We start from the raw sequence: 16,124 nt of genomic DNA on the forward strand, positions 1-16,124 counted from the left end.
AGGCCGAAGCGAATTGTTCGGTGTTTAGATGTCAGCAGTGCCGAGAAATGCATTCCGAACCCACGACGCAAGGGTGCATAAAACCAGTGGATAAAAAGCGATAATGGTATCATTGCATTCCAATGCCGATCTCTAGCTCTTTATGCAACCAAAATGCCTGCCGTTAACGCCCAGTCCCCCACGCTTTGTTTCAATTGATGCGACTCTTTTCCCCTGTGGTATAGGGAATCCCACTCTGAAACCAAACGATGCCAAAATGCCTTGATAACGCCCATTTCCGTCCGTCATGCACCAGCCATCTTTTTACCGCGTACGCAACTCGGCGCCGCAAGCGAACGGCTCGAGATAGCGTGCTCATGCTCCTCTCTCTGCCAGCCTCGTCCGGTACGGGCTCGCACAGCCTACCGTTCTACTCTCCAGACCCCCTTCCGTGCAGAATCGCGATTGCTTCATGCTACTGACGTTGCATACGCTATCATCACCGGCGTCGGCGGTTGCGAAAGCGATATCAATGACGTCACGGAGCAGTTCTTCGTCGTTTCCATCCGCGGCTGCGGCTACGCATTCAGGAGTCCTTGAGATGTGGCTGGGCTTGTAATTCTTACGCATATCGGAAAGCGTGCGCACAGTGTCGGCGAAGGCTTGAACGGAAGATGACGATGCTGCGGCTGACGTCCATGCTGCGATTGGTGTGATGTCAGAGATTTGCGGGATTTTAATGTTGCTTCATAATCTCCCTTTCTTGTGAGGAGAAGTGGGGGTTGATGGTGATGTCAAGAAAGGAAAGGGGGAATTGTTGGGTCGCATTTTCGCAAATTTCGGAGCTCAGAGATCCCTCTCTTCTGTTCTTCTGAAGAAGAGAGAGGGAAAATAGGATTCGAACGGATAAAATGGAGGGAAATAAAACAACAACAGCCTCTACACTTACCGAAATCGAAGCCGTCCACAGCGGCTTCACCCAGTGGCCGCATGTCCGGACCGTGCGGGTTGCCCTGCCCAAAGAGGCTCCACAGCATGACAGCAGCACGACGAGCATCCGCCGGGTCAACGAAAGACAGGGTGCTATTACTGCGAGGACCACCGCCGATGCTGAGGAAGACCTTCTTGCCGCGCGTCTGGCATGTCTGCACCTGCTGGCCGAGCTCTGGGCACGAGGCCAGCCCCGAGGCATGCCGGTCGTCGTCGGCGTGCTTGGCGGTGCAGGCGGCGCCGAAGTCGACGATGGGAAACCCATTGGTGGCTTCGAAGCCGTGGACGTAGCCGAGGATGACGGTGTCGATGGACTCATCGGCGCACAGCTCGGCGAGTGATGAGTCGTCGGCACTGTAGTAGATGGCTAGATTGCCAGGGGGAGATGGCAAAGGAGCAACGGGCTGCTGGTCTAGAGGCTTTTGCTGCGAGTCGTCGTGATTTGGTACGCTGCTCGGCGTGGGCAGGGCTGAAGAGTAGTACGAAGGAGGCTCAAGAGGGGGTGGCATAGCAGGCGCCGGCGCGCCACCATGGCCTGGATGTATGCCCAGGACGGGACTTGCCTCTGAGGAGGCGGCGAATGGGAAGACCAAAAGCGGTAGTATTGATACTAACATGGCTACTGCAGTGGAAACACAGAGGAAGCGAGTAGGCAAAGAAACGAGAGACGAGACGCGACAAGAAGAGGAGCGGCGAGGTCTATGTTAAAACCAAGATCCCCCTCTCATCAGGCCGCTTGCAATCTGTGGGTGCTTCTGCTTACGGGCTTCGCTTCACTTGGCGCAAATCAGGGAATTTTGAGGCGGTGGGAACGGACCAATTGCAGGCCTACACAGTAAAGCAAGAAAGTCGGGAGCAGTGCCGGGCCAGTGACCCTACTCGTGCATCGAACAATGACCGTCGCATCCGCATTCGGCCCCTCCCAGCTCACGCCGAGAGCACCAGCTGCCACAGGTCTCCCAGCCGCTCGTTTGTCTCTGCCAGACCGCCGTGGACGAGAATAGTTGCAGAGTCGCCGGCGGTTGCGGCAAACCAGCCGCGGGCGGGCGGCTGGTGCTGTGCCGAGGCGGAAGCGCCACCAACCCTGGCCCATTTCGCTGATTCGATGTCAAACACCCACACGTCAGAAAGCATCTTGCCAGCGCCCTGATGGCCCAAAGCGCTTGGATCGCGCTCGCCAAAGAGCGTGACCAGCGAGGCGCGACCGGCTATGTGGACGAACAGCAGGGCGCTCACGCTTCGTGCCTCCGGGCCCTCGTTTCCATCGGGCGTGTACTTGATCGACGACCATTTGTTCTCGACTGGGTCAAAGACGTCCAGGCTGCCGCCTTGCTCGGTGTTGCCGTCGAAGCCGTTCATCCTGTACAGCTTGCCCTGGGCGTAGGCGATGGACGATCCCCCGCGGGGAGGATCGGGCGCAGAAGCGAGCTCCACCCACTTTCTAGTGGCCAGGTCGAAAGACCACAGGTCGGCCAAGCGGCCCTTCTCGGGGCAGCCAGCGTGGACGAAAATATTGTTCTTGCCGTCGCTGGCTAGACAGTGGTAGCTGCGAGCTGGCGGATAGGGGGCGCTTGCACTGAGCGGCGCAACGGTCGACCATTTGGACGTATTGCGATCGTATGCCCACAATGAACCCCTTTCCTCAATGGGAGCCATGGCCTCGCCGCCGCGGCCGGAGAATAAATAGACGACGTCGTGCAGCAAGGCCGATGCTGATCCAACCCGCGGCGATGGAGAACCGTCGTCGGCCGCCAGCGTCGACACTGCGGCCTGACCCGGCGCGGCTGCATGCATGTCAGTATTTGCTGCCATTGGCCAATGCATGGCGCACGGATCAACTCACCATCTAGCTGAATGAGATGGACATGATTATCGACCGGCAACCTGGGCTGAAGTTCTCCGCCGAAAAGGAACAGCTGGCTGCCGAAAGAGGCAACTACTTGGGATGAGCGGCGGAGGGTTTCAGCGTCGAGGATGCGCTTCCAAGAACCTGTCACTTTCGGTACGGCCATGATGAGGGTTGTCGTGTCTGATGTGATTTCCGATCACAGCGAGATAGATGGATGACGGGATTTTATATCATGTCTTCCCAGCCCATGCGAGATCGGAGCAGATGCTGAAGCGCCTTGGCCGCAGCTCAACGAACTCATTCGAAAGCGCAATGGCCGAGCTAAGTTGATGGAGGCTCATCGCAGAACCGGGCTGTGGTTGGCTGAAGGCAGATGCGCACAGGGTCCGATGCGGCGTGACGTGACGCGGATTCGCCAGGCCCTGCAGCCGATCCGGGAAAAACCTACGGGGAAAACCTACATTGCTGTTTGTTCCCTCTACATCGGCCAGCCCATGTATCATGCCTGAAAGCAGCCGAGAATCCAGGTGACTTGCGACGCCGTGTGCCCTGCGCTTCTCCCAAGCTGGTGGAGATCAACAGAGTGCAGTCAAGTTCTTTGCATTATCTACAGTCAGTCAAGAGCATCATGTCCCGTCAAGTTCATTCTGCCCACCACATTGCAATACTCGGAGAGTGAGAGCCTGGGAACACGCTCGTCCGCATTAGACCTGGCTCTGCTCGCTGGTTGACGCCGTATTTATTTTGCACTGTCCACGGCGCTCTGCGCACCGAAGCTCGGTAGCCCGGGCCGCGCAGTCGTCGATGGCTCAGGTCCCCACCCGGCACGTTTAGAAGCACCTCGGCCCGCAATATTGATCCGATTTCCAGGTGCGGCGGGCGGGTGACGTGAGTGGTGGGAGCACCGGGTGCTACATGGCAGCTGTTGCAGATTATCGGTGCCGAAGCGGCCTAGCTCGCATGCTTTCGGGTGACTTGGAAGGCCACTTTCGCGGCCCTACCAATCGCGGAAATGCTGCCAGTAACCTTGGCGGGAAGTGCGTGTCGCGCCGGTGTCGCGTTCGCGACGCGGGCCTGAGCGCGAGCAACGGGGCGTAGCTGAGTCTGCAGCGTCGTAGGCAAAGCCGTGGGACGGCGGGCGGTGGGCGACGCGGCGAGTCAGGGACAGAGCTCCGCACGTGATGGTCGGCGCGTTCCATCCATTCCATCCATGTCGCGTCTTGACCGAGCGTGTGTCTCTTTGTCGCAACGCCAACACGAGGGAGCGGACACGCCCAGCCACGCCCAATGGAGCGGGACTCTGGAAGCCAAAGCCCTTTCGGTGTGCGCAGCCTTAACCATGACCAGAAACTCCCCCAGCACCGCCACGTCAAGTCCAACGAGACGTGCATCGACCCGTTGGACAAAGACCCCAAGCGCCGATGCAACTGCTTGAACCATCGTCATCGCTACCGCCGCCCGTCTCCGGTGCGCATCAAGTACGAAGCTCCGTCTGCCATCTCCAGGATGTACGGCCGCAAGAAGGATGACGAGGGTTTCTGGAGGGAGGACGGCTGGTCCTACTCGCCCACCACGCCCGGTGGTCGTCGACGCTCATCTGGAAACCTGCCTTCCACAACACCCGCCGGCCGTCCGCTGTGGTCCAACCGCACTACGCGCTCCACCACTCCGAACGGGCCCCCACCCGCTTCACGCCAGCTCTTCGGCACCTCACGCGGCACGCCCTCCCGCAACACACCCTCTCCATCCTACCGCTTCGGCCGCCCCAGCCCTTCACCCTCGCAACAGAAAAACAGGACCATGTCTGCCTTCGCCTTCAGCACCAGAGGCCGCGGCAGGAGCTACATTCCCACCAGGTCGCAGTCCGCCCGCAGCTACTACTCCGACGCACCCTCGGACGTGCCCTCGGACGCTCTTGCCAGCAGCCCGCCTCCCGGAACCGATCCTTTCTACGACGACCGCGGCTATTTCGACCACCAACACCACTACTACGACGACCACGAGGACGACCGCATGGACGACGATTACAAGCATGGCTACGGTTTGCCCGAGGCCGAGGAGATGGACGAGGACCAGGATATGCAGGAAGATGAGGATGACACTATGATGGACAATTTTGGCCCCAAGCCTGCATCGCGCAAGTCCAGCAGACCTGCTTCTCCCCAAAAATTCAGCGTCAAAGGCTCAGCGAGGGGATCGCCCTCCAACAGGTCCAGGGCTTCGACCATGCGCAGCCCCGTGCGCCCTCCCCCACAAATGCACCTGGGCAAGTCCGGCGCCCAATACGACATCGGAAGCATCGCAAAGAGCTTTGCCGCCGCCGCCGCCGCCCGCCCCGTGACCTCTTTGCAGGAGCCGGATGAGCTTGTGCGCGAAACCGAGCGCATTCTTTATGCACTTGGCGAAGGCGACGCAACCGAGGACGCCCTTTCGACGGCCGTGAAGGAGCTGTGCAACCTCTGGAACCACCCGCACAAGCCCGTTCCCAATGTCATTGGACCTGCGGATAACGACTCACCTCTCGCCAAGGCCGACTTCATTGCCAGCCTGCTTCTGCCGATTCACCACCCTCCTGCGTTTGAACCAGAGAGGCAGAACTTTTCGCTGTCCAGACGCGGCCAGATGTCTGCTTTCAGCCAATCATTCGCACGTCAGTATGCCACTGGACAAACACCCCTCCCCAAGGTCTTGGTGGACTGGTTGAATGCGCGCCATGATCCCAGCGCTGCTGAGTTCGAGCAGCTTCAGAGGATGGCCGGGGGCTACTCTGCTGCTCCTGGCTTCTGGGACGTCATTTTCTCCTGCGTTATGAGGGGCAGCTTCAATGATGCCATACATTTCTTGAGGGAAGGCAACTTCGCCGTTGCTGACTCCGCCTTGGAGGATGGCTACGACAGACCTGGCTATGCTGGCATCGAGCTCATCAACGTCGAGAAGGCCATTGCGCAAGCCATCGATGTTCTTGAGTACTGCCCGGCCTTCACTCACGATGATTGGGATGTGAAAGGCATGGATTGGGGCTTGTACAGGAGGACTGTTCAAGATGCGCTCGAAGATCTGAAGCTCTTCGCCGAAGGTGAACGTGCTTTTGCCGATGATGAATATGGCTTGGGCGCGCAGGATGACGGTGCCTACAACTTCAGTACCGCAAGTCGCAGGGCTGAGAGCAGAGTGCCGTACACCGTCTACGAGAACTTGCAAATTCTCTACAGCCTTTTGCTTGGAAACGAAGAGGAAATTCTTGGCGCCGCCTTTGACTGGGTTGAGGCAACCGTCTGTCTCACCGCCTGGTGGGATGGAGAGGACGAGGAACAGCTCATGCGGCCGACGAAGCGCTCTAGGCACAGCAGGGTTGCAGACGTCACGCCGGGACGTGCTTATCGCAAGAGATTTGCTTATTCTCTCGCCAGAGTCATGGCAGAGGAAGATCCTGGCCTCTCGATTAACAGCAACAATCCAGTCGAGATTGCTCTTGCTTGCGTCATGGAGGAGAACATGGACGGCCTCATTCCTATCATGCGCGGGTGGTCCCTAACAATCACGGCGGCAATTATTGAGATTGCAAGTGCTGGAGGATGGCTCGGCGAGTCTGCCTCAAGAAACCTCCTGAGGGGATTCGATCAAAGCGACCTCATGGTCCTGAGCTACGGGCAAGGAGATAAGCCCGGTTTTGACAAGGATGAGATCCTCCAGCAATACGCTGAGATTCTCTTCAGCAAACCCAAGATCGAAAGCGCCGAAGGATGGGAACTGGCTATCCAAGTCTTGGGTCGTCTCGATAACGCTGAAGCCGCGAAGAAGAAGATCAGCGAGCTGCTTGATCGCCTCCCCTTGAGCTCGGCCGAGCGGGTTGACAAGATTCTCAGTGTCTGCAACAGTCTCGGTCTCGTCGAGCATGCAAACATGATTGCAGAGCGCTATGCAGCTTTCTTGGCTGAGAACTCGTACAACTATGGTTCAGCCTTGTTTTACTACGCTCGTGCACACAACTCTAAGAAGATCAGGGACGTCCTCGACCTGCTCATTTCCCTCTGCCTCATCCATTCTACCGCCTACCCGGCGCAGGCCGACCTCGACGAGCGTCTCAAGGCGCTCATCAACACACCGAAGCAGACTCTGTCACATCTTGCTCGGTCCGATCTGAGAGCTGCTCAGATGCTGTCCATGTATCTCAGCGGTTATGCAACGCTCCGAAAGTTCTACGACTTGCGTGATGAAGAAGTCAACTTACCGGAAGGGAAGAAACCTGCGCACCGTCCCCTTGAGAGGAGACGACTTGCTGCTCAGGCTTTGATTGCCGTCGTCAATAGCGCTGCTGATAGTATTCGCGGCGGACTCTACGATCCCGACATTGATTCAGCCGTGCAGGTTGACGGACTTCTGACTCTGTTGGGCGAGTCGCTGCCTTTCATGACCCGTAAGTCACACCATGAGCATCCGAAAACAACAGCTACTAATAGATGCACAGATCCCAAGCGTCTTCTCTCGTCGTCGGATCTCTCCACACTTATGCGTGCCGCCGAGGACCTCCAGACCGCCCCCTCGCTCGTCTATTCCCAATGTGAGGAGCATCTTCAAGCGGCATTGGCACACGCCCATGGCACAGGCTCGTCTAATATCGATCCACCACGCTCGCTCAAGAAGTCTGTCTCCAACCTGACGGCTAGCTCGTATAGCCTAGTGGGTAGCTCTGTACTCCCGTCCACTGAGGGTAGCGGCGTCCTGGTTGATGAGGGAAGCGGCACGCTTAGCAAGGATGCAAAGAGGGGTTGGGACTGGCGGAAGGGTCTTTCCCATGGTGCCAAGGGGAAGGATGTGTGTGATTTCCTGAGAGCAAAGGCTGCTCAAGAGCTGGCACGCGCTTGGGCGGAGGAGAATTGAGTGGAACTGATTGGCTAAGAGAAATCAGTTGCTGGTGCTTGAGGGAATATCCGCAGATATCACGGTGCTTGAGGGAGATGGTATACCATGCATTGGTTAATGGTGCTAGTTTTGGCAGGCGCAGACGCAAGTGAGCGTCATGGTGCTTCAAGGCCGATTTTTGTTTTTCCCTTCTTCAAAAAGCATTGAATAGCAGCGAATCTACTGAATAGAGAGTGTATTGTGCTGCCATGAGCTCCCGTTTGGTCTCCGTTCATTGACGTCACCGATGCGAGGCGTCCCCAGGCGTGGAAGGCGCGCGTCGCCCACGCGCGCGGGTGCTCTTTCCTTATGTGGTCCGCCTCTACCCTTTATGAATCTTTCCAGTCATACCTGCTCGGCTCACTCTCACCCACCATCTGCACCTCTCGGCTGTGAGACCAGCCTTGCCCCGCCTTTCGCTGCAGCACCGCGTGGCGTCAAGTGGAACGAAGATGCCTCCTCCAACGCCTGACTTGTGCTTTACGCGCCGGAGCAAGACTCAGTAAGACAAATCTGATACCAACCACTAGGATTCTGCTAAAGCCTGTCTAGACGTTTTTCGGGTCCTATCTGGAAGCTTCGGAGCGCTATGGACGACGAACCGACAATGCTCTACATGCACGAGAACATCCTAAAACCGTCGTTTCTGGGTGAGTTCGTAGGCATGAAGGACATGCTAGCTACGACTATTATCGATGTGTGCTGTACCACTGAGACACTCACTATGATCATCGAGTACTTGTACACCGGAGAGTACAGTCCTACAATCCAGGATATCAAGCTCATGCATCCCGCTGTACAAGATCTTGAAGCGAAGAGACAATTCGGAGTGTTCGATATTGATGGAGCCGCTGAGTAAGTGTACTTATGACTCCGTTAGAAGAATATGACTGAAACCAATTCCAGTGACGAAAAGCTGCTGAACCTGGTCATGAGCAAGCTCGACGCCTGCCAAATATCCCCCAGTACATTTTTTTTTATCCTTGATGAAAGTACTGATGGACGTAATGTGCAAATGGTACTGTGGTGCAAGAAATGGATCAAGGCACATCGTGATGAGTTCTGCGCTTCAGACGAGTTCAACAACCGGGTCATGAAGGGAGGTCGGCTCGCAAAATCAGTAGTGGAGCTTTTAAACTCCTCGTTCCAACCTAGTCTTGAAGGAGGCAACCCCCCGAAAAGAGAACTTGAACACGAAGGCGAGAGTGATGGTCGCCCTTCCAAGGCACCGAGGCATGGCGAGTCTACGACCTGAGGGACTTGTCGAGGGAAGAATACCTTGAGGAGTTCATCGTTTCAAGGCAGAGTGGAGTTCGAGCATTTGTAATGGCTTGCAGGATCCGTGGTTTACCAAGCAAGCACCTTCATTGCACGTGCATATGCTATCGGTACTGGGCCTCAACTACATAGCTCTTCAGAGATCGAACTGGAATCGGGGGGAAAAGTGGAATAACTGGGATGTATGTCAGTTCTTGGCTGTCTATTGCAATTTCTTCAGCTTCAGGCAACAAACAAGCAGCAGTTCTCCTTAGGTTCAATCTTGCGCTTTGAATGTGGCGTTTGGGGGTTTCAACGATACATTCGCAAAATGCCGTGCTTGAATTTTCCCGACGATTATGGTCGATGTATGATCAATACTCTCACAATATTCTGGAAATCACTGGTATGTACAGCGCGGCTGAGTTGACCTTCGTTTGATAGCTATTCTAAATCTCATATAACGATGCTCCTATTGGAGTTCGTGCACAATATTGCAACCCAGACCGCTTGAGTGGCAAGCCCATCTCAGATGTTCATCAGTGGCAAGTTGATCTCAAACGATATACTACTACGAGGTTCGTCCCCGATGATTAGCCAAGGCGTGCACGCGGCGCGAACGGCATCTTGTTGTTGTTGACGTTCCCCATTCGACTCCACACCCGCTCGCTTCGCTTGCCGTGCATCACTTTTCCACCAGTCTCATCGCAAATTTCCACCTCAGCCCTACGGGTGGAGCACAGATATGTTTTGGCCAACACAAAAGACGCACGAACGCGCTTTTGGCTGTGCGCTTTGGCGACCGATTGACCGACCGGCCGACGTACGCCAATCATTGAGCCGAGAAATGTCCCCACTCACCGCACATCCGGCGGCGAAAAAAAAAGACGACCATTGATCACGCGCGCCACGTACCATCCTCGTTGATCGAACGCACGATTGGAGAGGGAGTGGTTGCTGACATCTTGTGTGCACGTTTGTACAGTAGTGTCATCATTACTGGTTGTTGGAGGCGTTCACCGGCCGGTGCTTTAGCTCCTAGTGTGCATCCCTCCAAGCGTCACGGGGTCAGTATTGATGGGAGACGGTGAACACCATGTCAGATCGCGATGAAGGGAACGCCTGATTGAGGACGAAGGGTAGCATGTACGCTAAATAGTAGTTAGCGAGCGTTCGGGGGACGCCGGTGGAGGCGTTCATGGTCGCGTGGAAGAAGCTCGGACCATGTTCCGGTAGTGGTGATGGACCGTAGGTTGATGAGTGCCATGGATCTGGCTGTTTGTGACAGCGGGTGAAAATTAGACAGAGACGTTCAATGGAACGAATGAAATGAGAGAGTGTTCACTTTCTGCGATTGAATACTCTTGACGTGGCAAACGATTGAAGTGTAGGATGCAAGTGGAAGTCGGAGCGAACGGTTGTGGGATGTGCTTCCACTCCGTCCAGCCCCGAGACAAGACTGATAACGCGGTTCGCTTTCCATAAACGAGCAAGCTACAGACGCGGCACGGAGAGTGTGTTCTGCGCCACTAGGCGGGAAAGGCCTCGACCTCGCCGCAATACCCACCGAGAAATTGATGGGATCAGCCTCGAGCCGAGCAACGTGCACGCGTGAAGTAAACATTCAACAGTTTTCGGTTTCACCTACAGTCACACCACCACAAGGGCTACGGACGAACTTCTGAACAATATGTCGGCGTCAGAAGTAAATCGTAACAGTGTTGAAGAGATGGGCAATACGTCACTGAATGAGGGAAGCTTCAGGGTTCCTAAAACACGCGGCCAACACCATTACTCTGAAGCAACGAATATTGCACATGTCAAAGCCGTAGTGCGTCCGGGGCAGTGAGGCGAACAGGGACCATTTCTGTGGGACCCGAGGCGAGGCGAGACGCAATCTGATGTGCGGCACTCAGATAGAGATGAAGGGTCCTACCGCCATCGGAACAAGCGACGAGGATGGGAATGGTAGCATATTAACCGCTGTCCATCCGGATGGAGGGCTTAAGTCCGTCTGCACGCACAGGCCCAGAGTCAGTGCGTTCCGCTTTCCACACCCGGACCACTCCGGCGGCATGGGAGCAAGGGGAGGCAGGGCCAGCGACCGGCAAGGCAGATGGGAAATTTCGGGGGAGATATGGGCGACTAGCCGTCCGGCACCGAATGAAACCGGTTTCGTCAAGCCAGAAAAGTTTAGAAAGATACCAGGCCGAGGAGTGCGGCGGGACAGGTGGGATTCCGAGCCTCTTCGGCGCCAGGGGAGCGGTCTCAGGAAGTTCGAATGGCGTTAGTCATCTCAACTCCGAATTGTCGCCTTCAAAAGTGCGGTCAAAGCGCAGATTCCGGGTGCCGCGAGGCGCTGGCGCGGCGAGCGTCGGTTTCATTAAAGCGCAAAGCTTCTGGAAGGCCTCCATTATTATTTTTTTTATTTTTCTGGGAGGCCTGGGAGGACAGACGAAGAGGGAGTCCTTGTTTAGAGAGCTTGTTCAAGAGGCACGGGACGCGCATGAATTTTTGATGATGCAGCGGTGAGCGAAATCCGGAGGCTTGTTGGACACGTAGTTTTGTTTTCGACCGTTGAGCGACGCGCACAGGCTGTTGGCCGTCATGCGTGGGATCCGAAGGAGCGGTCGGTCACAGAGTGGGCCTGGCGAGGCGCTTTGTCGCGCTGTCGACATCGTGATCCTCCAGAGACCCACGATGTGCGAGATCACCACGCTCAGACTGTGACTCGTTCGCGAAGGATTGCTGTGCGGCCGCTCGCTTGCTGGTGATGCGAGACACTGCTAGCGGGCGGTGAGGCGCCCATGCGCGCACCACGGCCACAGGACGGGGGCGGCGGCGAGCATTGCGAGGCTGGGGGCAAGGAGATGCTGCTGGATTGAGCGTCGCGGATCCCGGAAGCACCCTGTCAGACGAGGTTGGCGGGCGCACTGATTTGAATTGCAAGCAGCGGAAACAAGGCAAAAGGGGCCGGCGCGGAGGGAGGCGTTCAACGGTCTTGTATGCCTCGTACCGGTGGGAGCGGTCACGACGCTCGAGACAGCGGCCGCGCGTGCGCGACGGGTCTCGCGCCTCGCTCTCGCACGTATTTGTGTCGCAGAATTCGCAGAGACTGCTGGATATCGGACCGCAGGGTGGTGGGCAGGCGTGCGGTGAGCGGGTTGGGCGCGCAATTGGACGCGGCGGGCGGGCGACAAGAGACGGTGAAACTGGGAGCCGCGAGCGATCAGCCTGTTCTCTTGGCGTGCACTTGTGGGGGGCGTCCGGCGAGGCTGCGCTAGGCTTAGCGCAGCTCCTCCCGCCGCTCCGAGCAGGGATGCGACCCGGCGCCTAGGGATCCGCTAGGCGCAGACGATGCGCTGTCCTCTGCGCATCACCAGCATGAGTGAAAATTTTGGCGGCCATCATCTCCGTGTCAGTCCCTATCGCACTGCGGTTTTGCAGCAGCGGTGAGCGCTCCCGCGGGCATTTAATGCGGCGCTGTGCCCGACATCAGCCTGCAGAGCCCAGATCCCATTTCGTGCAGCGCGTGAAACTAGCTAGCCCGCAGCCCAGCAGACAGAGCCACAAACCCCCCTCCCCTGTCCAACCCTTGTTCTTCCATTTCCAGGTTGCTAGCCGTTGCCGAAACGAGTCACATAATCTTGAGTCAGCCTCGAGGCACCTGATATCGCGTTGCCGTGTCTCGTCCGTGCGACGCGCCCAATCACGTCCCCCACGCATCAGTGCGCCGCTTGCCACGGGCCATATAGTTGTATACGCCCGTGCTGAAGCCGCGTCTGAAGCCTTCCTTCCGGATCACCTCCCCTTTCCACTGCGCCGAGGTGCTGCCTAGGTCCACCGATCTCCGTCAGCCCTGTAGCTGCCCAGTGCTGCCTGCCTCTTCCTCTATAAAGGCGCCTGGCCCACCCGCCTCTAGTCCGCTTTCACCTCTGCGGATCCACGACTGCGTCCTTCCAGAAGCCCGACCCCCACACAGACGCCAACATGTTCTCCTCTCGGCGACGCGCTGCCAGCGTTTCCCAGCACCGCGTGGGCAAGGAGTCCTCCGGCAAGCGGAAGATGTCCGTCAGCCACACTCCCTCCATGAGCCGCCGCATGGAGTCCGAGGTCAAGTCGACCCCCTCGAGCGGCACCAACAGCCCGTAAGTCACGTCGAACTCGCTATTTCCATCTGCCTGTTGCTGACCCTGCCCAGTGCTCTGACCTCGGCCATCATCACCGTCTGCGTCGGCCGTGACCAGCGCCTGTTCGCTGCTCACGAGGATGTTCTCTGCCACTCGCCCTACTTCCAGGCCGTCTGCAAGGGCCAGTTCTTCAACTCCACGGCCAGGCGGATCGACCTTCCCGACGAGGAGCCCGAAGTCTTCTCGTCCGTGCTGGAGTACCTGTACAAGGGCGACTACTACCCGCGTCTGGAGCACGACAAGAAGAGGAACAGCTGGCGCCTCGAGGACTCCAGCGGAGGCGAGACCACCGTCTACGTCAACGGCATGGGCATGATCCTGAAGGACACGGTCCTCTACTGCACTGCCGAGAAGTACGGCCTGGACGAGCTCAAGCGCCTTGCTCTCCGGAAGCAGGGCCTGCAGTCGGGCATCCAGTGCAGCACCATCCTGGCCTCGGCTCGCTACGCCTACGCCAACACGCCCGACACGGACAGCAAGCTCCGTGCTCACTACCTCGCCCTCATCATCCGCTCCCGCCACACCTTCAAGCGCAGCGGCACCATGCAGAACGAGATGGAGCACGGCGGCAAGCTCTTCTTCGACCTGTTCGTCGCCATGTGCAACCACATGGACGACCTCCAGGGCACCAAGGGCCGTCACTAGACGCACTCGACGTCTCGAACCCTCTCGGCTCACTTCCACTTCGCCTCATCTACCCTCTTGCCTCGGAAAGCTACCGGATTTTAATCACGATCTCCTTCTCGTCTCTTTCCTCTCATCATACCTTCGCTTCTTGTATACCAACTTTTGCGCACATGGTTATCTGCTTTGTTGTCTTTCCAGCACAGGCGTCCTCGTTTCCGGGTTCTTTGCGCGATACCAGCGATACCCCAAAACTTCAAAAACCCTGTACTATTATCATGCTTTTTGGTCGGTTGTTTTCTGCTTTCGGTTTTTCGTTTACTGCAAGATACCTTTCTCCCGCGGACAAAATTGCTATACCCCGTCTGCCCAGAGCAGCTCCGTGGAGCTGCCCTGGGTTAAGAGCTGCTGATTGCTTTACAACAATTGTTTGGAGGTCATCTCATGTTTTTGGTTCTGGTTATGCAAAAACGGCTCGGGTTCCGGTCCATTGTTTTCGTCTTGCTTTTTGTCTTCTCATACCCCCTTCCTGCATTGAGATATATACCTGCATGGCGTGTTTTTATCATGTTTGGGATGTTCCTTTTCACTGCAGGATTTTTCTCAGGCTGTTCCTTTTCTTTGCGCGGTTGGGAAAGAAAACGGGATGCATGTCAACGGCGGGCAACTTCTTCCTACGGGAAGGGATGGAGATGGGACGGAAACAAATTGGCTTCATTGCTCGGGTTTCGCGGATGGCTTTTTCCAAGCACTGGCTGCTTTTCGACGATGGTTATGATTTTCATTTGTTTTTGGCAACGTTAATGGCACTTTCCGAAATCCATGACTTCACTCTACAACGGTGCCCAACATGATTGTGATACGATGAAGCTAGGTGTTGGTGAAGCGTCCGTCCTGCCCGAGGGAAAAGCGCCGACATTGGCGGTGGAGGCAAACGGCGGCGCAGCAAGGGACAGGGAGCACAGGCGGCACGCCTCAATGCAACACAACCGTTTCGGCAAGAAGGTTTCCCGGCGAGAGAGCATGCTCGAGGCTTGAACCCTCGGGGTTTAGCCACCTTCCTTGCCCCCAGAGCACAGCCATGACGCTGATCCGACACCACCCACACCCCAGCGAATCCGTGCAAGGTCCGGGGCGTGGCTTGCACATCCCTAATCCCCATCGCATTACCCAACCTTCGGGGGCCTTTGCTTTTCGCCTTGAGCTTTCCCGCGCTCTTCCTTCGCCTCGACCGCCGCGCGGCCGTCCACTGCCAGCAAAACAGGCAGGCTGCCGCTTGTACACGCACACGAAGCCACCGCCATCACATGCATGCCAAATACGGGAACACAAGCAAAAAGTCAACCGCTGTGACTCATACTCGGACCGGGCGACGTCCATCCTTTCCGTGCCCAAAGCCAAGAAAGCAAGCGAGACGGCTGGCCATTAGCTCAACGCTCTCTGTTCCCCGATCCTAGCGTACCACGAAGCACAACGCGAGGCTAAAGAGCGGTGGCCACCACTTCCCGTCCCATCCATCCTACCTACGTACGCATCCCTGCTCGGTTTCTTTTTTTCCCTCGCGGCATCCCGGCTTAGCTTCCGGGCGACGCCGGGCCGCCTGGAGGGAAAGACCTTACTCGTAACGAACCGCTGCAGGTTCATTTGTTCGAGTCGTCGGGCTTCCCGCTTTGTCGGGCACGGGGGCGTCACTCTCGGCTCTTCTCTCTGGTTGAAATCGATTTGATTGAAACGAATTTTGGCCGTGCCGCGTGGGCGGAGCGTGGCTTGCCTATCCTCGGGTATCGAGCCGCTCCTCTGGGCTCCCACTCTTTCATTGGCGCGGCCTCTCGTTTTCCTTCTCTTTTCGCTCTGAAGCAGGCAGCATGCATGCATGCGAAGGTTCATCATCGCTTTACGTGAGCCGCATGTGCGCTTTTTTTTTCTTCTCTCCGACGGCCGAGTGTAACAATCGGTAGGGAAGCCACGCAAACCCTCCACCACAATTCCTGCAATCTCAAGGCTCCCCATCGCCACCACTACGGAAAAAAGGCCAACGCCGCATACCAAAGACCAGCATGACTTGCGCGCGCACGTCCCCCGTTTTCATTTATCTGCCTGGAAGGTGGGTGTGGGTGGGTGTGATGGTACCTTTTTCATTTTCGTCCGTGCAACGCTGGCCAGAAAATAAAAAATAAGGGAAAGGGACCGACCGGCCGACGGCGTCATGCACGATGCGGGAGTCTCCCGAGACTAATTATCATTTACTTTTGAGTTTTTTAATTCTTAAAGGCTGTCTGATCAGTTACCAGCTTCTTTTCGTATCAAGAGTCGATGCAAGAATGAGATCGAGA

General features: G+C 56.8%; 5 protein-coding genes across 5 annotated transcripts; 3 read left to right on the plus strand and 2 right to left on the minus strand.

The window, feature by feature from the left end:
* Positions 1-354: 354 nt before the first annotated feature.
* Positions 355-1,586, minus strand: LTHEOB_9817 (Cts1 protein; the record flags this gene model as incomplete). Its single annotated transcript, XM_035519446.1, has 3 exons — positions 355-551; positions 606-680; positions 929-1,586. 3 exons carry the CDS (start codon positions 1,584-1,586, stop codon positions 355-357), a joined length of 930 nt encoding a protein of 309 aa, XP_035368400.1.
* Positions 1,587-1,896: 310 nt separating this feature from the next.
* On the minus strand, positions 1,897-2,981 carry LTHEOB_9818 (Kelch repeat protein; the record flags this gene model as incomplete). The annotated part of the gene is made up of 2 exons (XM_035519447.1): positions 1,897-2,753; positions 2,813-2,981. The coding sequence occupies 2 exons, from the start codon at positions 2,979-2,981 to the stop codon at positions 1,897-1,899; spliced, it is 1,026 nt and encodes a 341-aa protein (XP_035368401.1).
* A 1,124-nt stretch (positions 2,982-4,105) lies between these two features.
* LTHEOB_9819 (Nuclear pore complex subunit nup85) lies at positions 4,106-7,699 on the plus strand (the record flags this gene model as incomplete). The annotated part of the gene is made up of 2 exons (XM_035519448.1): positions 4,106-7,235; positions 7,287-7,699. 2 exons carry the CDS (start codon positions 4,106-4,108, stop codon positions 7,697-7,699), a joined length of 3,543 nt encoding a protein of 1,180 aa, XP_035368402.1.
* A 610-nt stretch (positions 7,700-8,309) lies between these two features.
* On the plus strand, positions 8,310-8,975 carry LTHEOB_9820 (Snf2 family helicase ATPase; the record flags this gene model as incomplete). Its single annotated transcript, XM_035519450.1, has 2 exons — positions 8,310-8,575; positions 8,627-8,975. 2 exons carry the CDS (start codon positions 8,310-8,312, stop codon positions 8,973-8,975), a joined length of 615 nt encoding a protein of 204 aa, XP_035368403.1.
* Positions 8,976-12,967: 3,992 nt separating this feature from the next.
* On the plus strand, positions 12,968-13,812 carry LTHEOB_9821 (BTB/POZ domain containing protein; the record flags this gene model as incomplete). The annotated part of the gene is made up of 2 exons (XM_035519451.1): positions 12,968-13,125; positions 13,179-13,812. The coding sequence occupies 2 exons, from the start codon at positions 12,968-12,970 to the stop codon at positions 13,810-13,812; spliced, it is 792 nt and encodes a 263-aa protein (XP_035368404.1).
* Between the last annotated feature and the right edge of the window lie 2,312 nt (positions 13,813-16,124).

Source organism: Lasiodiplodia theobromae (genome assembly GCF_012971845.1).
Source record: "Lasiodiplodia theobromae strain AM2As chromosome Unknown scaffold_34, whole genome shotgun sequence".
NCBI lineage: Eukaryota > Fungi > Ascomycota > Dothideomycetes > Botryosphaeriales > Botryosphaeriaceae > Lasiodiplodia > Lasiodiplodia theobromae.